Raw genomic sequence first — 21,589 nt, 5'->3', positions numbered from 1 at the left:
TCAACAAGGATTTGTGAAGTGCATCTCCGTGTCCAGACTCCTTACTGGACACTGGGGATACAGCTGTAAAGACAGTCACACTTCCCATCCTCAGCGAGCATTTGGTCAAGTAGGGAACATCAACAAGTACACAGATGGTTACAACAGAATATAATAAATACTGCAGTTGGGAGATGCCTGAGGTGCCAGGGAAGCTCTTGGGAGGAACAAGTGCTTCAAATTTAGGAAGAGTAATACTGGAGGAAGTGAATTCTAATCAAAGACCTAAAATGAATTAGAGTTAGTCAGCTGAAAGCATGGAGAGGGAATCGTGTTCCAGGTAGTGGAATAGTATTTGTAAAAGCTCAGAGGCAGGAAAGCTCATTAGGAAGGGCATGATGAGAGATGAGACCTCAGAGGTGAGCAGGGGCCCTCCTCACAGGCATTCCTTATTAGGTAGGCTATGATGCTGGCACTCCACTGACATTTGTCCCTGAACCAAATAGCCCCAGCTGTGTTCCTTGAGTTCATATGGTTTTTGTGGTAAACATCCAGTGTATAGCTCTGCCACTGTGTTCACAAAATGGTGTTATGAGTTGTCTGTTCCTGATTCTTGCATCAGACTATTAATTTCTTAAAGTCAAAACCATGTCTTATTCATTAGTATGTCTCTAGAAGCTACCACTATGCGTTGATGCTCAGTAAATGTTGTTTGTTGAATGAATGATGTGTTTTCTTTGTAAAATGGATTATACCCTTCCTGCTTTTTTGAGCCAACTATCACTCTTCCTCAGGTTCATCATTATATTCAACAGCTAATGTCCTATCTGGTAGTTCAGTGATACCCTTAGGGGCTTTTGAGGTGCTGTATTCTGTGACTTCCTCTTTCAGCTTTTTATCATGCTGTTCTTTTCCCTTTATTCCTGGACTAGACTACAAGAAAGTCTGTCTGTTCTTCAACTATACACTCTACCAACTTCATTCTAGCCAAATGCTTGAAATGCTTCCACTTAAGCTAGCTTATCCAGGTGTTAGCTACAAACCTCAGGCTGTTCCAAGAATGTGCTTGTACCTTCATTTGAGCAGAGAAAGAAGAGGGAGTAGGAACCAAGGCAGAGACCAAAATGTCTGGGCTCTGGGCTCTGATTCCCTTATTTGCAAAATTAAGTGACAATATGATATGATGTAAAGAAAGAGGACTCAGGGGTGCTGGGTGGCTCAGTCAGCTAAGCATCTGACTTCAGCTTATGATCTCTTAGTTCATAAGTTCAAGCCACGCATCAGGCTCTGCACTGACAGTGTGGAGCCTACTTGGGATTCTCTGTCTGCTCCTCCCCTGCTTGTGTACTCTTGCTCACTCTCTCTTAAAATAAAAAGTAAGATATTAAAATAGAAGAAAGAGGACTCAGATTAGACCTGGGTTTAATCCCCATTGACTATGTGACCTCTATACCTCACTTTCTTCATCTATAAAATGGAAATTATAATATCTACTATATAAGTTAATTAGAAAATTAAATAGATTGTGTGAAGTGACCATGCCAGGCATAGAGTAGAAGGTCAGTCACTAAGTAAAGTCTACTAGTATTAAGAAGAGATGTGACAGTCTTCTGATTTGAAGAACTTTTAAATAGGAAGTCTAGTTACACAAGAGGGGAAATACATAGACTCCATTCCATGACTTTGGAAAAGAATGATTTAGAAATGGTATAGTGCTTTTAACTATCTAGTGAAGGTTACCTCTTGACTAAATTACACCCTGTATTTGATGAGAGTTAAGAGAAGCCTACCTTTGTAGGCTTCCCTATGGGCTAGGGAAGAAGGGGGTATAGGTACGTAGACCCAAATTCTACCCCCAATAAATGCAGCTCAGGTGGGAACATAGACAGTAGCTCCAATAATTTCTACGTGAGGCAAAAAGCAACCCTGTCTCCACGCAGGATACTTTTTGTTCTACATGGTCTCATTTCCCAAGGCGAGGCCCCACAGGTGGGGTAACCTTCCAATTTATTGTCTAAATTGGGACTGTCCAGGACAGTAGGCATAAACCAGACCCATCCAGGGGGAACTGGGACATGTATGGTCACCCAGCCCAGAGGGTCCTGCAGAAGTGATGGAACTGGTTTTAGGTTCTTTTTTATCAAATTGGAGAGAGTCATGAATATTAGCACTGGAGTGAACTGGGGGTTTTTGGCTCTTTGCCACATGAAATGCTTGTCCTTCTTACCTTAAAAAAATGTTCATAGTACATCTTTAAAAGTGAAAAAAAAAACCCTGCAATACAGTAAGCTCTAATTTATAGGACATACATAGTACGTGTGTGTGTGTGTGTGTGTGTGTGTGTGTGTGTGTGTGTGTGTGTGTGTGTGTGTGATGTATAGAATTTATATGTAAGAGATACACAGAGAGGGAGAGGGAGAGAGATATATACCAAAATATTAAATGTAGTGTCTTGAGTTGCTGAGCTGTTGATGTCTTTTCTACTTTGTATTTTTCTCTGGTTTCAAATTTTTAATGGCTTTAAAAAAAAAAGTTCTTTACAAAAGACTATTAAATACTCACTAGATTGTAAACCTCTTCGGATTAGAGAGGTGTGTGACTGTTCTTAGCAAAGCAGTCTCTTTCTCCCACCCGTAATCTACCCCAGCCTTCTTCCTTCACCTGGATAATTTCTCTTCACCCTTCAAGACTCTCATCTTTTGAGATAGTCTCTCCATGCCCAAAGTGAGCTAAGCTCCCCTCTGCCTTTCTGTATCATCCTGTTAACCTCTAACCTAGCAGTTATCTCAAGTAGCACTGTAAATATGTTTGTTGTCTGCCTCCTTCATTGGATTGAGTCAGGGGTCATATGTGATTCTTTTCTGTGTACCCAAAGAATCCTAACACATAATAGATGTCAGTAAACATTTGTGGAACTAACTGGTCTTGCTTTACCTTCACTTGCCCTGCACAGATGGCCCAGCACTTAGTAGGCACATTATATGTTTAGTAAGCAGGTACATGAATCAGGGAGGGAAATAAAGCACCAAGAGAAAGGTGAGATTGGTGACTCATGGCATTTGTTGCTAATGGGTTTGTGTTGCTGCCCCTCCAGTCCTGGTCACCCGAGAGGATGACTTCAACAACCGCCTGAACAACCGCGCCAGCTTCAAGGGCTGCACCGCCCTGCACTACGCTGTCCTTGCCGATGACTACCGCACAGTCAAGGAGCTGCTCAATGGAGGTGAGTGCGTGTGTGAATGGGGGTGGGGGTTGACCGGGAAAGAGTACCTGGCAGCCTCTCTGTTCTGGGAATGCCTTGTTCCCAAGAGCTCTGCTACTCTTCCAGGGCTGGAAATGCTTCAAGGATGGCCACACTTCATGAGAGTGGCTCCGGGCCTGTGGGATTTGCCCTGTGTGCCTGGAATATGTTCTTTTCCTTTGTGTGTATCATACACCACAGCATCTGCTTGTCCGCACATACTCTGAGTTTTCTTTTTTTTTTTCTTTTTTATGTTTTTTTATTTATTTTTTGAGAGACAGAGAGAGAGAGAGCGCGCGCGTGCGCGAGCAGGGGAGGGTCAGAGAGAAGAGGGAGACACAGAATCCGAAGCAGGCTCCAGGCTCTGAGCTGTCAGCATAAAGCCTGATGTGGGGCTCAACCCCACAAACTGTGAGATCATGACCTGAGCCGAAGCTGGACGCTTAACCGACTGAGTCACCCAGGCACCCACTCTGAGTTTTCTTGATTATGACTCTTCCTGGAAGTGTCCTCTCTTCTCCCCTGTGACCTGCAGAGCAAGACTAGTGGAACAAGACAGGAGGCCCTTTAAATCCCTACAAGTGCAGGTCTCAAAGATACCCTCCTTGGCCCCATCCCCCAACCTCCGTCTAAATTACGCCCTTTCCATAACTCTGGATCACAGCACCCTATTCTTTCCTGTGATCACTCTTATCACAATCTGGAATTCATTTCATGTGTTCAGTAGCCTTCTCCCTAATTTGACTCTGAACTTCCTAAAATCAGGAACTCTTACTGATTATTCCCAGCACCTAGTACAGTATGTAGCATACAGTAAACACTCAAATCTTTGTTCAGGACTGAATACCTTCCCTTTGGAGAGCATTGGTTTAATTGGAAGGGCAGTATATGCCATCCCCAGACAGGCTGGGCTCATCCTATCTAGGTCTGGCACAGAGTTACCTGCCACTTTGCCAGATACTTCCCAAGTTATCACTTTCCTTCCCTCTTCCATTCATCACATTCTGGCCTCTTGTTGGGGTAGGGAGAGAAGCATCTTGCCAGGATGCGACATACCCAGGCCTCTGAATGAGTGTGGCACATGACTGCCTGTTTATGCCTTTGTTGCCATTTCTTGAGAGCCTACGGATCCTCTCTGGGGCCAAGATCCTTCTCAGTGGTCATTCTTCATAGAGCTGGGCTCAGGAAGAAGCCTCAGAAGTCTTCTCGGTCACCTGCTCCCTCTCCTCCTGGCAGGAATCTCCAACAGCTGACAGGTTGGCATTTCCTTGGATCCTGGCAGGGACTGAGGGAACCCTAATTCTTCCCTAGGAGTCCATTCCATTTTAGTTCTTCTCTGACTGGTTGAAATATCTTCTTTAAAATACACTTGTGATTTTCTTCTCTGTAATTTCTGCCAACTGTCTTCTGCAGCCTAACCACTTTTTCAAAATCCAGTATTCAGAGACATTCTTTCAGTCCCAGAGCCTTTGCCTCCCCAGCCTAACATTCCCAGATGATATTCTAGTCCTTGTCATGTGATTGGGCTGGAGGGATTTCCAGTAATCCCCAAATCCTTCCACCTCCTGTCAGCCACAGCCATGCTGGCTTAGAACCCGGGCCTGGGCCAACCCCCCAACCTACGCGGCCTTCCCCAGAGCAGCAGAGAGGGCCTGGGCCTGGGGCATGAACACTGGGAAGCATAGGACGGCTCATGGATGTGGTGGCAGTGCCTGGGATGACTGAAGCTTTCAGAACAAGAATTCACTGCTCTCAGAGGCAGACTGAGAAAGTGTCTCCAAGCAACATGCTACTCACTTTGCCCTGGGAAAGATCTCAGGCAAGACATTTGTAGCTAAGAATTGGAGTATTCACCGTGGGGCTCCTTTCTGCTGTGCCTTAAAATCAATCAGTACTCCCAGCCATTGTCCAGTGTTTACATTCCCTGCTTCCCCTCAGCCCCCAAACAGACAGGGAATTCACTCTAAAGCGATACCCTCTCCCCAGTCTTCCAGATCGAACACCTTTGAAATGAAGATGCACGGGCCTTTTATGAAGCGCTCCCCACCCTCATCCCCCAGGCCAAGGCTGGTCCTTTGAGCTGTTCCAGGGGCATGGTTCCTGCCTGTTGACTTGGAACAGACGCCCTTAGCTCCGAACTTTACAGTTTGCCCACCTGCCTTTTTACCCAGCATCCATTTACACCCCCTGCCCTAGCCTCCCAGCCTCAAGGGCCAAAACCATTAACCCACTTATTTCTCCTTTCCTGACGTGAACAAGTGGCCGTCACTCAAGGCCTGCAGGCCTGCCAACTTCTAACCTCCCTCCCCCCTTGACCTCTCTTGGTCTGCCTGTATGTGTGACCAGCCAACCGAGAGGCGAGATCCCTTTCCCTTGTCCTAGAGGCTATTGCCAGTCACATTTCCAAAGTCTTCTGACCTTAGCTGACCTCTTCCACAGGGTTTCAGGGAAGGCAGGAGGGCCTGTATTTGCCATAGGCTTTGCTGCAGCAACTTAGAGGGAGGCTCTCTGTGAGATTCAAGGCAGGCCTAGGCACAGGACAGCCTATGCTCACGAGGTCTACACAGAACCCTTCTCTTTGAAATTGATTTGTCCACAGGGATTTGGGGCCCCCAGACTGTAGAGGGTTAGAGCCAGAGTAAGCAGCCACTCTTGTTCTGTGGCCAGGGGTCCCCATATGAGAACTGGGAGGAAGTTCAGGCAGCGGCAGCAGTCTATTAATGTGAGAAGTTCTCTGACCCCTTTGGAGCAGGATCACTTCAGGAAGGTGTCTGAGGAAGGACATCTCAGAGTTCAGAGTCAGGCCAATCTGGGTTTGAATCCCATCTCCTGCACCCACTAGCTGTATTGACTTGGACGTGTCAACTTAACTCTCTAGGCTTGTTTTCTTGTCTGTCAAATAATACCTGGGAAGTATCACAGGGGTAAGGTGAGGACCAGTGATAATGTCTGTAAAATCTGATTCGTGAAAGGTGCTCCATGATTGTATAGAGAAGTCAGGCTCTCCTCTGACAGCTCTGATCCTCCTTTTTTCCTCCCCATGTGAAATCTCTGCTCCTGCCTAGAGGCTTCTTCATTCTGTCTCTGCCCCAACTTCCTCACCCTGTTTAAAACACCCTTGTGTTCCCTCTCTTCTTTTCTAGGCCCATGGCCTCTTCAAGGCCTCCCTTTCTCAGGTAGCTTCTTTTGATGTTCTGGTCCACTCTCATTGCACCACCTCTGAACTCTTGCAGCATTGGGCTGGGTGCTAGTACAGGCTGTGTCTTTCTTCATCCTCAGAAGATCCCGTAACATAGTTAAAAGAACATAAGCTTGGGAGTTTGACAGACCTGGTTTTCTTTCTTTTTTTTTTTTAAATAGTTTATTGTCAAGTTGGTTTCCATATAACACCCAATGTTCTTCCCCGCAAGTGCCCTCCTCCATTATCACCACCTCCCTTCCCCGCACCCCTTCAACCCTCGGTTGACAGACCTGGTTTTAAATCTCAGCTCTGCATTCTCACTCACTGTGGACTAGGTGGTTGTCATCTGTGAGACCATGGACTTCAGGCCATCCTAAGATGATTCAGGCAGATTGACCCTAACCCTGAGAGAATCTCAGACTCGTAGAGGAGACCTATGTGGAAACAGGCAGTGACAGCTGGGTAGGTGTCTGGCAGGGGGCTGGAGGACAGGGGCTCTGGGAACAAAAGGAGGAAATACCTACCCCTGCCTAGTGAGCAGGGAGGTGGGTGGAGTCAGTTACAGAAAGCTTGGGGACAGGGGGTGGGGATTGTGCTTAAGTCCTATCAGGAAGGATAATGAAAGTTTGCCAGACAGATTTGTGTGGACGGGTTCTGAGTTCTGAATTCATGAGTACCAATTTTCTACTCTTGAACTCCATACAAAAGTGGAAATCTTTGTGGTTTTCACTCTGTAAACATGCTGCTTCTGCCTGTGTTGTTGGCTTACAAGCAGGAAAACTCCACCTCTGCTCTTGACTGCCAAGTATAAGAAAAGGTTGAAGGGACCCAGGGAGGGAGAGACAGGATGACTGGGATGAGGAATAATCGGGGAAGGTGGGCAGCCGCCTCCCTCAAGCCTCTAGAGCTGACTCATCACAGTATTTCTAGGGCAGTTAAGGGGGTTTCACAGCTGTTTCCTCAGGGGTGTGATCCCACGGCCAAATCCATCTTTCTAACACATACCTGCAGTCATGGCAGCCTTTCTCAACTAGGGTTCCTCCTGAGAATTGAGCCCTAATACTCTAAGGCATCCATAGTACACAAAGAATAACTCCTCTCCCAGGCAGCTAAAATGGTATGAGTTATCCACCACCATTCATGGGGGAATTGAGAAAATCATTACTCGGATAATTTCCTGTGTATGGTTCTGAGGAAAAACCCAGTTGAAGAAAGCTGCAAGGAAAGACATAAACTGTAGAGTCAGGATCTCAATGCCAGCCCTGCCACCAAACAGCATGTGGACCTGGGCAAGCTCCTGACTGCTCTGAGGTTGTCTCTCCTCATCTGGAAATGGGAGTATGCCACCTACTGTCTGTGATTTTGTCAGAATTAGGGCATGTGTAGGTTCTACAAAGTAGACACTCTATAGATGATATCTAGTATTACTCACTTCAATTCAGTGCTTACTTGTTAAAGAATAAATATAAAATAAAAAAAGAATCCTACCCATCCTAACTTTTTAACCTGGTTTTAGAGTTGTTCTAGTCCTGAACCTCACCTAACATTTTTCCCACTGCTACCCTAATATCTAGCTATACAATAACATCACTTCAGCGTTCCCACCTTGGTGCCTTTCTCATGCAGGTCTTATGCCAGTGCGTCACCATCTTTAATGCCAGCTCCCTCTGAACTCTTCCCTGCTCCCTGGAATTTGGGTCCAGTCCGCATTACTAGATTGAGGTAGATTGAGGGCAAGGACTGTGTCTTATACGCCCTTCCCTCCTTTGCCACAGTGCTTTGTACATAGTTTAGTCCATGTCTGGATGCACTGAAGTCTCTAAAGCCACTGTAGATTTTCTGTTTGGAGATGTGGTACTCTTGTGTCCTGGTCCACTTATTCTTAGTGTCAGAATGTGTCTGATTTTTTAGAGCCTCACGTGAGCAACATCCTCTTTGCCGCTATCTTTGTAATCTCAGTACCACTGCCTTTTCAGTGCTCATCCCCTCAGAAACACTTGGCTTTTATGAAACCTAATAGCACTTTCCCCGGGGCTTCCCTTAGCCTCTTCTACCTGTTTTAATGGCTCTTCCTCACCCTTCTCTCCAAGTACACAGCTCAGTCTTCAGTGTTAACCAGCCATCATCAAATGAGTCAATTCCCCCACCGTCTCTGCCTAAGGCAAAGAGCCTTTCCAGTGCTGACACTTTCCCTTGAACAGCCTGATAGTTTCTTTTTGAGGATGGAAACTTAGAATTCCATTTCTTCTTCCACTTCACTGTCTGTTCCTTCTGGCTGTACTGCCAGATGCTGAGGGAGGTGGCTTTGCCTCAGGCTGTCCTCTGGAAACTTCACCACTGATTCTTGCCAGCAGTGCAGAGAAGGGGAGTGAACACTGGGCTGAAGATCAGATATTCAGGCTCTGCCATCAGCCAATCCTTTCTCCTTCAGGCAAATCCTTTCTTTTCCTTAGTAAAACAGAGAAGTTGGAGTAGCTGATCCCATGGACTCCTTCCAGCTCCAGCGTCCTATGTAACCCCTAGGCAAGTCTTTTTATTCATTTTTCAGACACTTACTGAGTACCTCTCCTGTCATAGGTCCTACCCTAGGCACCTGGGAAATAAAGACATCCAGACATGGTCTTTGCCCTTAAGGAACTCATAGTTCAGAGAGGAAATCAGACATGTTAACAAAGAATTGCCATCAGGTATATTAATGGAGATATATATAGGAGGTACTGAGGGATCCCCAAGAAAAGACCCTTTCTGTCTCTGGGGAGGGCCGGGAAAGAAAGCATGGTGCAGGGGATGGTGTCTGCACTAAGTCTTACAGGATGAATGCAAGCTTACCAGGTGGATGAGGGAGAAAGGCAGAGGGAACAGCACATCCAGAGGCATGCAGTGTGAAGCAGTATGCTGAATTCAGGACATTTCGGGTAGTTCAGAAGAGCTGAATTTATAGGGTATGGATAGAAGGCTCAGAAGGCAAGAATGGAAAGCAGAAGCCAATAAGGGAGGCCTATACCAAGATCTGCTAAAGAAATTGGACTTTCTCCTCCAGTGGGAAAGCATTAAAATTTAGGGGAAGGAAAGATTGGATTTATATTAATGTGTTAATGTAGATAAATTCAAATTATATAAATTATGGAATGTTAACACAATGGAATAATTGAGTGAATAAATGAATGAACAAATGAATGGTCTCCTTCTTTGTATGACAACACGAATGACTGTCACAAACCTAACATTCTGGACGCAAGCCAGACATGAAAGAGTACTTATTATATGACTGCATTTATATACAGAGTTCAAAATAGACAAAACTAGCCAATGGTGTAGGAAGTCAAGGTAGTAGTTACCCTCAAATGGGCAGGTAGTGGCTTGTACCAGGGGGCTTCTGGATACATAATGTTCTGTTTCCACCTTGTTGTATCCACCTTGATGAGAATTCTTTGAGCTATATATCTTTATGTATTTTTTAAACTTTTCTGTATATATGTTATACTTGGGAGAAAGGTTAAAGAAAACGGAGAGGGGCACCTGGGTGGCTCAGTCGGTTGAGTCTCCGGCTTCAGCTCAGGTCAGATCTCACGTCGTGGGTTCGAGCCCCGCTTCGGGCTCTGTGCTGACAGCTAGTTCAGAGCCTGGAGCCTGCTTCAGTTCTGTGTCTCCTTCTCTCTGCCCCTCCCCCTCTCATGCTCTGTCTCTCTCTGTATCAAAAATAAATAAAACATTTAAAAAAAAAAAAAGAAAATGGAGAAACATGGATGAGAAGAGGGCATGATTGGATAAAGGGAAAATACTTCATTTAAAAGCTACTGAAATTTTACAGGTGAGGCCTAAGCCAAGGCAGAAAGAGTGAGGAGTAGGAAAGACAGTGAGAGAGAAGGAGTCAAGATGAGGTCCAGGTTCTAGGTTGGTTGGCTGAGTAGGTGGCATGTACCTGCACTAAGATGAGAAATACAGGACTGGAAGGGCACCTGGGTGGCTCAGTCGGTTAAGCATTCGACTTTGGTCTAGTTCCTGATCTCACCATTCCCAAGTTCGAGCCCCGCATCAGGCTCTTTACTGACAGCTCAGAGCCTGGAGCCTGTTTCAGATTCTGTGTCTCCCCCTCTCTCTCTGCCCTTTCCTCACTTACGTGCTCTCTCTCTCTCTCTCTCTCTCTCTCCAAAAATAAATAAAAATTTTAAAAAAAAAGATACAGGGCTGGAGGTACAGGGGAATGACCAGTGCTATTTTGAATGTTTACTTCTTCCCTCCCCTCTTCCTCTCGCTTTTAGATTCTGTGGTCCAATGTTCTAATGGTTCCCTTGCTGCTTTCTCCTGTCTTTGCATTCATCTGTTGAAATACTAACTGTAGTTAGACCCAGTTTCTCTTCACTTCATGTCTGAATCTGAAGAGCTGAATACTGCTAGAGAGAAAAAAATTCACACAACCATGCTAACTGGACTCACTTCACATTTATGACCACAAATCCCAGACACTCAGCACTGCCAACTGCCCCACTGTACTTGTGAGTGAAATCACCATCTTATTCTGGACCAGGATACCTTTTTTATGCCTTCTCCTCAAATCTCCAGTCCTCTCCTCTGGATGAGGAATGATCCCATCTCCTACTTCCTACAGAAAATCCATTATAGTGAGAAGAGAACTACCTCATCTTCCCACCGCTTCCACTAGCCTACCCACATCTGTACTTGAATGCTGCCTCCTTCCTCTGCAGTTCTTAAGACCAGCCCTGCATTTGGGCTCAGGTTTCTGTTTCTTCTCACTTCTCAAGGACTTTGCTTCTCCAGGTTTCCCTTATCTCTCCTGTATTATCCATGTTCCCCTTTCTGCTGGCTGATTCCAGTCAGCATAAACATGCCCTTGTAGCACCCATCTTAAATATAGCAAACTAAAAAGTTTCCCGGGATCTCCCTCCAGCTGGCACCTCATTTCTCTACATCCCTTCATCCACGTTATCCACTCCCCCAGCCCCAACTCCTTTTTTTCCCCTCTGTCTCAGTGTCACCCTGGCCAAAATAATATATCTTTTTTTCTCCCAAAATTGGCATCTGTCAGGTCTTCCCCATCTCAATAAACGATACCATCATCTATGTTTTCTGGCCCCAAATCTTGGCATCCTCCTTGAATTCTCTTTTTCCCTTACTTTCCCTGTCAGGTCCTTCAGTAAGTACTGTCAGCTGTACCAGTCAAGCACATTTTGAACCCGTTTTTGTTTTCCCCATTCCACTGCCTCACCTCTAGGCCCAGTGCAGGGTGACAAGCACCACAGGTTGGCTAGTTCCACCATTTCTACTCTTGTTTCCCCAAATCCATCCTCCAAATAACAGCTGAGTGATCTTTTTCTAATATAAATACTATCATTGTCCTACCTGAAACCTACCATTGGTATGCCACTGACACCAAAATGAAATCCGGATTCCTTACCAGAGCCTCTGAGGCCGCATGGAGCCCAGACTCTGCCTGTCTGTGTGACCTCATCCCTCGCCACTCTGCCCCGTGTTCTCCAGTGACACTGGCCTTCTCTTGTCCTTCAGGCACACACAGCTCCTTCCCTGCTTCTCCCAGTGATGGGATCATTTCTTCCTTGGGAATTCAGGTGTCAACTCAAATGCCTCCTTCTCAGAAAACCCTTTCCTGAGCACCCTAGTAAAATAGCTCTGCCCATCACTTTCTATCATATTAGCCCACTTTTATCTTCTTTATTTATTTTTAAAATTTTAATGTTTGTTTATTTTTGAGGAGGATAGAGACAGAGTGCAAGCAGGAGAGGGGCAGAAAGAGAAAGACACAGAATCCAAAGCACACTCCAGGCTTTGAGCTGTCAGCACAGAGCCTGATGTGGGACTCAAACTTATAAACGTGAGATCATGACCTGAGCCAAAGTTGGTCACCTAACCGACTGAACCACCTAGGCCTTCCAACTTTTATCATCTTTATTAGTCCCTTGTGATCACATTTATTGGTTATCATCTTTTTCTTCCCCACTAAAATGTAAACCTTATGATCATAGAGACCTTGTCTCTTGATTTTACTGCTATATTTGCAGTTCCTAGGAAAAAACCTCATAGCTGGCATATGGTAGACAATTAATAAATAGCTGTTGACCAACCAGGGAACCAGTGGGACACTGTCATAGAGATGTGCAGCAGGCAGTGGGATAAATGAGCCTGAAGCTGAAGAGAGAAAACTCTAAATTGGGTATGAAAATATCAGAGTTGGCAGTCTCTTGGGGGTGGTGGAAACTGGCTGAGTCTGTGAGTTGCCCATGGGAAGTTAGAGAGCTAAAGAGACCCACAGACACAACTGAGAGACCCCGCATTCCCGATGTGAGCACGAGAGGAGGAGCCAGTGCAAGAGATTCAAGGAACAGAGAGGGAAAAGAGGAGGCAGAAAGGAGTGGAGAATGGGTTGCTTTAAGGCAGTACTTCTCACACAGTCTGTGAAAGGCCTGTCTCTCTTTGTTGTTGTTTGAATTTACAATCTGTCATGAACCAATAACCAATACTTTTGGGAAATACAATAAAAATAAATTACCAGTAAAATTATATTTTAAAAGGCATACAAAATAGGGCCTCAAATGTGCCATTAGGTTTGATAGATATAAAATTATTCTAAGTTGCTATAAAAGTTTCCAGACACTTAATCTCACTGTACTTACCTCATCGAAGACTGGTATCAAGGCTCATGGACTGGCACCAGTATATGGACCACACTTGAGCCCCTCCTGGGCAAGAAGGGAAGACAGATGGGCAGAATATAGCCTCTGCTTTCACGTAGCTTGAAGTCCAGTGGGATAGACCACTTGGGAGACACAGTCATACTGTGTAACAGAGAACTCACAGCACTGCCATTAGGATGCATGCACCCAGCTCTGCCACCATCTCACCCCTGTGGGACTTTTGGCAGATAACAATCCATCTCTGGCATCACTTTTTCCATCTGTATGATGAGGAGATCCTGTCAGATAATTGGCCACTGAAGGTTTCCTCATATTGTTTGGCTACCGAACTAAAATCCCTCCATACCAGAAGTTGTCTGTGGGAAGGATGGGGAGTAATTGCTAATGGGTATGAGGTTTCTTTCAGGGATGATGAAATATTCTACAATTAGATTATGGTGATGGTTGTACAACTCTGTAAATATGCTTAAAAAACATTAAATGGTATATTTAAATGGGTGAGCTCTATGATATGTAAATCATATCTCAGTAGAGCTGTTATACATGAAAGAAAGAAGATCCTTCATGCCACTCAAAACCAGGAAAAATTGGCTTATGTGAGTAACTGGCTACAGATCTGAAAGCCAGGAGGACCTGACTGGCCCCAAAGCTAAGGTGGTGATCTAGAGGAGCGCCTCTGTTGTATATAAAAGTTTCCTTTTAAAAAATACTATTCAAAACTTACCTGTAAAACTTCCTCTTTTTGCTGTAAAACTTTTTGTTGATTTCCTTTTATTAATTTAACAACTATTATGGCACTCCCCATCCTTGTGAAGCTTAAACTCTGGCAGAATATAGATATTAGGCAAATAATTACAAAATTTTTAGCTAGTTGCCAATGAGATAAGTATTATTAGGGATGAGTAGAGGGTACTGTGAGATTGTAATGGGGGAATTAGGTAATCTGGTCTGAATTCTTCCCTGAGCAAATGTATTGAGACCTGAAGTGTAGGTGTCAGCTTGTTATTTAACATGAGAAAGTCCTATGGAGAGAGATGGGCACTGGTTATCCAAAGGGATTCAGCATTCCAGGCAGGGGACTGGAGGAATGGAGGAGTTCTGTGGTGTTGGAATTGGAGTCCATGTGGTAGGTCACAGCTAAAGGGGGCCTTCAGTGACCCTGAGTCCTATCCTCTGCCCTTGGCCTACTCAGCCCCCTTACCCAGGGCAGAATGAAGAACTGTCATTGCTCACCCCCAAGAAAAGATATTTCTCTATCCCAGATCCTGTGGGTGTGGAGGAGTCACTGCATGGTTGAGTTAGAGATGAGCGCCTGGTCACCAGAGCCCAAGCTTTCCAGAGCCACCTGCCATCCAGGCACGCGCATTTCATCAAGGCTCTAATCGGCTCCAACCAGTCCTCAGATGAGCCTGGCTGGTATCCGGCATGACCTCATCACTGCCAACAGTGGCAGCTGGAGGCCAAGGCTCCCTTGGGTGAGGGAAAGGTCAGCATCAGCTAGGCCAGGTCTGTTCTGTGTCCAGTGTGCGCCTCCACCTGCACTGGGCCTGGAAACAGAGCTGAGGAGCATTCAGATTTCCCAAGGTAAGGCCATCTGCCCTTCACTGGCCCGTTCTTGCCCCTTCAGTTAAAGTGTCATGGACAGGGGCGCCTGGGTGGCTCAGTCGGTTAAGCCTCCAGCTTCGGCTCAGGTCAGATCTCGCGTTCGTGGGTTCGAGCCCCGCGTCAGGCTCTGCTGACAGCTAGCTCAGAGCCTGGAGCCTGCTTCTGGTTCTGTGTCTCCTTCTCTCTCTGCCCCTCCCCCTCTCATGCTCTGTCTCTCTGTATCAAAAATAAATAAAACATTAAAAAAAAAAGTAAAAAAAAAAGTGTCATGGACAGAATGCACGGAGTAAGGGCAGCACTGCAGCTTTAAGAAGGAATGTCAATTATGAAGTTCAGGGTCTGCAGAGTAGCAGCAAAGTTCCTATCCTAGAGTCAGACTGTGGGTTTCCTCAGAACCAAGTTTTCCTTCCCCAAAGGAGTTTTGCTTCTAGCATTTATACCCTCTCTTCCTCTACACAGAGGCCTAGAAGTGTCCCAGAAAGAGCAGAGCAGAGATGCTCTCTGTAGGTCTGTAACCACAGACTCTTCCCCTGAACATCATTTTGGAAATGAATCCTTTTAAATATAGTGGAAGAAGGAGTTTGCCACTTTAGGAATCCTTCAGAAACTCTCTTTGAAGTAATGAATGCTGTGTTGTTGGAAGTGCTGGGTGGGGGTCAGGCAATCTGGCACTAACTCAACCTTGCTGTGCAACCTTGAGGAGTCCCTCTGCCTCACTGAGGCTCATCTCATTTCCCCCATCTGTAAGACTAGATAATTGGACTGCAATCTCAAAGCTCCCTTCTATTTTTGTATTTTGTGATTCTCAGTAAATAATTGCCCTCTGATTTATCTATTTGCAAATCTATGTGTTCATACTTATTCAGGAACTATTTTCCTGCAGCTGACCACCAGTATCCCTTTTCTAGGTTCCTCCGATATGTGCTCTTAAAGTGTCCTGTATAGTTTCTTTCTTACACTTACCACAACATGTAGTCATACAGCTGTGTGATCAATAGACCTGTCCTTTGTTATATAATGTGCTCCCTGAAGGTAGGGTTTGGATCTGCAGTGTTTATATTCTCTGCACCTTGCAATATTGTTAGCACCTGATAGGTACTTGGTAAATATTTGTTGAATAAATGTGTTTATAAAGGGGCACTAGGCATTACAGGAAATAAAAAAAGAAAAGATACAGGACCTTCCTTCAGACTGCTCCCTGTAAAGTGCTAGTGTGGTAAAAAGACTCATACATAAAGCACACTCAGGACAGTGCAGGACTCTGAATTAAACCTAAGCAAAGGGCAGAATGAATAAGTGTAATGAATGAGGGGAAAATCAGTGTTGGCATTGTAGAAGCTTCCTGGAGGAGGGGGACTGGAGGCAGTCCCAGAAGGACAGGTAGAATTCAAACAAGCAGAGGGAAGGAGGAAAGTTTTCAGGTTAGTAACAGAAATGAGGTTTGCACGTTAGAGACCTGGAAGAAACTGGCCACCTGCCAGATTATGGGTTGGGAGGCTTGAGTGCGGAGCACCTTGGGCATGAGCCAGAGGACTTGTTCTCCACAACATTTTCTTTCCGTGGAGAGTTCCTGAAGTGACTGTCTCTTGTTCATTTAGTGACTACAGTGATTTTTACTTTAAAAATTGTACATGATAAAAATTCCAAGCAGTACCAGAGGACATATAGGGGAAAGGAAGTCTCTCTTCCGTGTCCCTAGTCCTCCTCCTCGATGCAACCACTGTAACTTTTCTTATGCATCCTTCCTGTTGCTGCTGTAAACAGATGATCAGAAACCTGGTGGCTCAAGACAATGCAAGTTCATTGTCTTAAAGTTCTGGAGATGAGTCTGGAATGGGTCTCACTGGACCAAAAGCAAGGTGTCAGTAGTACATTCCTGTTTGGAGACTCAGAGAGAATCTGTTTTCGTGCCTTCTCCAGCTTCTAATGGCTGCCCACATCCCTTGTCTCATGGCCCCCTTCTGTCATCAAGCCAGCAGTGGTCAGTTGGTCTTTCTCTTTTTTCTGACATTGAGTCTTCTCCCTCCTTTCACTTATAAGGACCCTTATGGTTACACTGGGCCCACCTGGATAATCCAGGGTAACCTCTTCTCAGAGTCTGCTGATTAGCAGACAGTGATTTAGTATATTCACAGGTTCTAAGGATTAGAATGTGGACATCACTTGGGGACTATTATTCTGCCTATGACAATCTCAGATATTTTATTTTATTTTTCTTCCTGTTTTTGAACAGTTGATACTTGTACTCACTACAAAATTCAAAAGAGTTTTCAGTAAAAAATCTTACTCCCATCCCATCACCAACCCAAGTATTGCTGTTTCTCCTTTATTACTTTTCCCCTTGAAATTAATAAGCAATCTGTGGGGAGACAGTTTTGAGACCATGCAGATATCCTGTTCCTCATCAAAACTTTCCTACTGGACTTAACTTCCATTGATAGTTCTTTCCTGAACCAATCTTTATAAGTGGTTTCAAAATGAATATTTTACATCTTTCTCAACTCCAGTATCACTCCACATTGACCACTTAGGACCTGGCATTCTGTGGTAAGCAAAAAGCAAGAACCCTTTCTCCCTCATTTATCTATCTGTTGTCAAAATGTGCTCACAGATACTATTGCTTTAACTATTCTGCAACTCATTACTATCCTTAGTTATGTCGGTGCTAAAATTGTCTCAGATTTGGCCAGTGTGGCATACCTTAGTCTTTTTTCTTTGGAATTTTTATTTTTCCTGGCATAGCAAGGTGTTGCAGGCTTGTATCCACCTTGGTACCCTTGGAATCAGCCATTTCTCTGAGGAGCCTTAAGACTTTTTAGTGAGGAGTTGTATTAGAGAGTGAAACCTGAGTTCCACGTTTGCTCATCACTCCTGTTTATAGAACTATGAAATACATATGGTTATGTACACGTGTGCATACAGAACCATCACAAGATATTCACACATGCATATACATATATACACACATGGGAATATGCACATACGTATTTTCAAAATCCTGAACACCACTGCTTCCCATTCCAGTCCATCCTTACAGGGTTCTTTCTTGTCTTCACACATTTCTTTTTTTTTTTTTAATGTTTATCTATTTTTGAGAGAGAGACAGAGACAGGACACGAGGGGGGAGGAGCAGAGAGAGAGAGGGAGACACAGAATCCAAAGCCCTCATGCAGGGCTCGAACTCATGAACCATGAGATCATGACCTGAGTGGAAGTCAGCTGCTTAACCGACTGAGCCACCCAGGTACCCCAACACACATTTCTTATTTGTAGGCCACTTCTTCTATAGTGAGAATGCTGGTTCCAAATAGCAGTGATACATTTACTCATTTGTTTACTCCTGTAAAACATCTAAGAAGGCTTCGGCTTTGCCTCACCTATACCACTATAGAAAACATGCCTCCTATTGGGGTGCCTGGGTGTCTCAGTCAGCTAAGCTTCGGACTTCAGCTCAGGTCATGATCTCCAGTTCATTGGTTTGACCCTCGCGTCCAGCTTTTGTGCTAACAGAGCCTGGAGCCCACTTCAGTTTCTGTGTCTCTCTCTTCCCCTCTCCTTCTCTCTCTCTTTCTCTCTTTTTCTCTCTCTCTCAAAAATAAATAAACATTAAAAAAAAAAGCCTACTAAACAGAGTTTCAGTTAGGATTTGTTTGCAGTTCTCATGCGTACTCCATCCATGGCTAAGACTATATAGTTAGATACTAGGTTCATAAGTTAGTTGGGTGGTATTTTTTCCCCTTCAGTGTATGTGTTATTCATTTGATATACAGTTGGGTTAATTTTTCAGTTCATTTTCAGCTTTAGGGTTTTACCCTCCTACCTGTTTTTGTTTTAATTTTGGTGTTTGAATATGTAGAAGATTCACTTTTGTCTAAAAACAGAAAGATCTACTCAGAGATGTAAAACTCTCCTGTATCCCTTTCAACCTGTTTCCACTCCCCTCAGTGAGCCCTAGCCCTATGTTTCTTTGTATAAGCAAATACAGTATATGTATTTTTTTAACTTCCTTTTTTCCTCCATAAAAGGTAGCACACTATGTATGCTCTTCTGCAATTTGCTTTTCTTTTTACTTAACTGTATTTCCTGGAAACTACTACCAGTTCACAGAGATCTTCCTCATTTTTAACACCTGCCTAGTATTCCACTGTGTGTATGCACTATATCCCTTATGCTCTGACATTGAGGTGTCCGGTATTTTTTAGTTACACATAATGCTGCAGTGAATAACCTCTCGCATATATATTTGAGATTGTTGGCGGTGTGTCTTTAAAGTCTTAGAAGTGGTATTGCTATGTCAGAGGGTAAATACATATGTCCTTTAGTTAGATATTGTGAATTTCTCCTCCAAAGAAGTTGTACATTTTGCATTCGCACTAGCAGTGTATGAAAGTGCTTGGGTGGCTCAGTCGGTTGAGCATCCGACTTGACTCTTGATTTCGGCTCAGGCCATGATCTGTCTCATGGTTCATGGGATCCAGCCTCGTGTTAGGCTCCACATTGACTGCATGGAGCCCGTGTGGGAGTGTCTCTCTCTCTCTCTCTCTCTCTCTCTCTCTCTCTCTCCCCATCTTCTGCTTGTGCATGCACTTTCTCACTCTCAAAAATAAATAAACTTAAAAAGTGCCCATTTTTCTCACATCTCCAACAGAATATATTGTCAAGCATTTAGATTTTTGCCCATCTGATAGGTGAGATATAGTATCTCAGCGTAGTTTTAGTTTGATTCTCTTGTTATGAGTGAAACTAAACACCATTTCATGTGTTTAAGAGACTTTTTGTGTCTTCCTTTGTGAATTGTCTATTCATGCCTTTTGCCCATTTTTCTACAGGACTTTTGGTCTTTATTTTTTCTCTTGATTTTTAAAATTTCTTTGTATGTTAAGGATGTTAACCTGTTATCTGTGATATATATTGCAAATATTTTCTCCAACCTTGGATTGATACGGTTTTAACACTTCCCATATAATTCTGCTATACAGCCAGGATTGCAAACCACTGGGGTAGTTTAAACTGTGCTAGTCGGAACTGTTTCTTAAAGGAGAGTGCGTACAGAGAGAAAGGATCATGAACTGAGGACTTAGCCTTGGGTGTCACCCATCAGTTGGGACAAAAGAATGAACAGGAACCTGCAAAGAAGATAAAGCCAAAGGTATTATATATCATGGAAATCAAGGTGGAGAATAATCGAAAGGAGACTGGATTGGCCAGCAACATTGATTAAGGAAGAAGGGGTTGTTGGGTATGGTAATAGGTCCACACTTCTACCTTCCAACACCTCTTCATCCCTGCCCATTCAGGCTGAGAAATGTGATTTTGTCTAGCACTATTACCAGGGACTGGACTATAGGAGGCCTCTCCTGACAAATAGAAATTGAAAGAATGTAGCCCAACTGCATCATAACTGGAGCATAAGTATTTAGTCAGTATATGTTTATTCAGCTCCTGCTACGTGCCAGCTATTGTTCTAGTGACAGGCTATCACAACAAAGACCTCATTTTATTTTTTTTTTTAATTTTTATGTCTCTATTTTATATCCTTTTTTTTTAAACTTGTTTTTAATGTTTATTTATATTTGAGAGAGAGAGATAGAGCACGAGTGGGAGAGGGGCAGAGAGAGGGAGACACAGAATCTGAAGCAGGCTCTGAACTCACAGCAGAGAGCCTGATGTGGGACTTGAACTCACGAACTGTGAGATCATGACCTGAGCTGAAGTCAGCCACTTAACTGACTGAGCCACCCAGGCACCCCTATTTTTTTTAATGTTTATGTTTTGAGGGGGGGGCAGAGAGAGAGGGAGACAGAATCTGAAGCAGACTCCAGGCTCTGAGCTGTCAGGACAGAGCTAGACACAGAGCTCAGACTCACAAACTGTAAGATGGTGACCTGAGCTGAAGTCAGACACTTATTTAACAGACTGAGCCACATAGGTGCCCCATAATTTTTTTAAAAATTTGATTCCAAGTTAGTTAACATATAGTGTAATAATGATTTCAGGCATAGAACTTAGTGATTCATCGCTTACGTATAACATGCAGTGCTTGTCTCAACCAGTGCCCTCCTTAATGCCCATTGCCCGTTTAGCCCATCCTCCCACCCAGCACCCCTCCAGCAACCCTGTTTGTTCTCTGTATTTAGGAGTCTTATGTGGTTTATCTCTCTCTCTGTTTTTATATTATTTTTGCTTCCCTTCCCTTATGTTCATCTGTTATGTATCTTAAATTCCATATATGACTGAAATGATATGATATTTGTCTCTGACTGACTTATTTCGCTTAGCATAATGCAGTCTTGTTCCATCCACATGTTGCGAATGACAAGATTTCAGTTTTTTGAATGAATCGCCAAGTAATATTCCATTTTTTGTGTGTATCTATATATATATATATAGACACACATACACACCGCATCTTCTTTATCCATTCATCAGTTCGATGGACATTTGAGCTCTTTCCATACTTGGGCTGTTGTTGATAGTGCTGCTATAAACATTATGGTGCATGTGCCCCTTCAAAGCAGCACTTCTGTATTCTTTGGATAAATACCTAGTAGTGTAATCACTGGGTCATAGGGTAGTTCTATTAATAATTTTTTGAGGAACCTCCATACTGTTTTCCAGAGTGGCTGCACCAGTTTGCATTCCCACCAGTGGTGCACGAGGGTTCCTCTTTCTCTGCATCCTCACCAACATCTGTTGTTATCTGACCTCGTTTTAAATTTGTGCTTCTCTCTCACCACGTTCTGAAAAGTTGGAGGTTTCTTTTTCCTGAGTCCATCCATCTGGTTTGTTGTGTAGCCTCAACTGAGACAAACTTGGTGAAGTCCTCAGAATTAGGTAGAGAAAAGCCCTCTTGAAAGAAATGGAATCATTAGCACCAGCAAGAAGCTCTGGGTCAGAAATAGCCCTCTTGGT

At 44.1% G+C, this 21,589-nt stretch overlaps 1 protein-coding gene across 11 annotated transcripts in view; it reads left to right on the top strand.

Moving 5' to 3' along the window:
• CLPB (ClpB homolog, mitochondrial AAA ATPase chaperonin) overlaps positions 1-21,589 on the top strand; it is a 165,282-nt gene that overhangs the window by 66,146 nt on the left and 77,547 nt on the right. For all 11 annotated transcript variants that reach the window (XR_003900434.1, XR_003900433.1, XR_003900432.1 and 8 more), the window contains one exon: positions 3,074-3,202. Coding sequence is in view for 7 of the 11 variants with exons in the window: in XM_029915718.1 (XP_029771578.1) it covers positions 3,074-3,202 (129 nt within the window). In the remaining 4 variants the exon portion in view is untranslated. The remainder of the gene's footprint in view (positions 1-3,073; positions 3,203-21,589) is intronic.

Source organism: Suricata suricatta, chromosome 11 (genome assembly GCF_006229205.1).
Source record: "Suricata suricatta isolate VVHF042 chromosome 11, meerkat_22Aug2017_6uvM2_HiC, whole genome shotgun sequence".
NCBI lineage: Eukaryota > Metazoa > Chordata > Mammalia > Carnivora > Herpestidae > Suricata > Suricata suricatta.
Note: the sequence above shows the minus strand (reverse complement) of the source record. Positions and strands in the feature narration are given on the sequence as shown.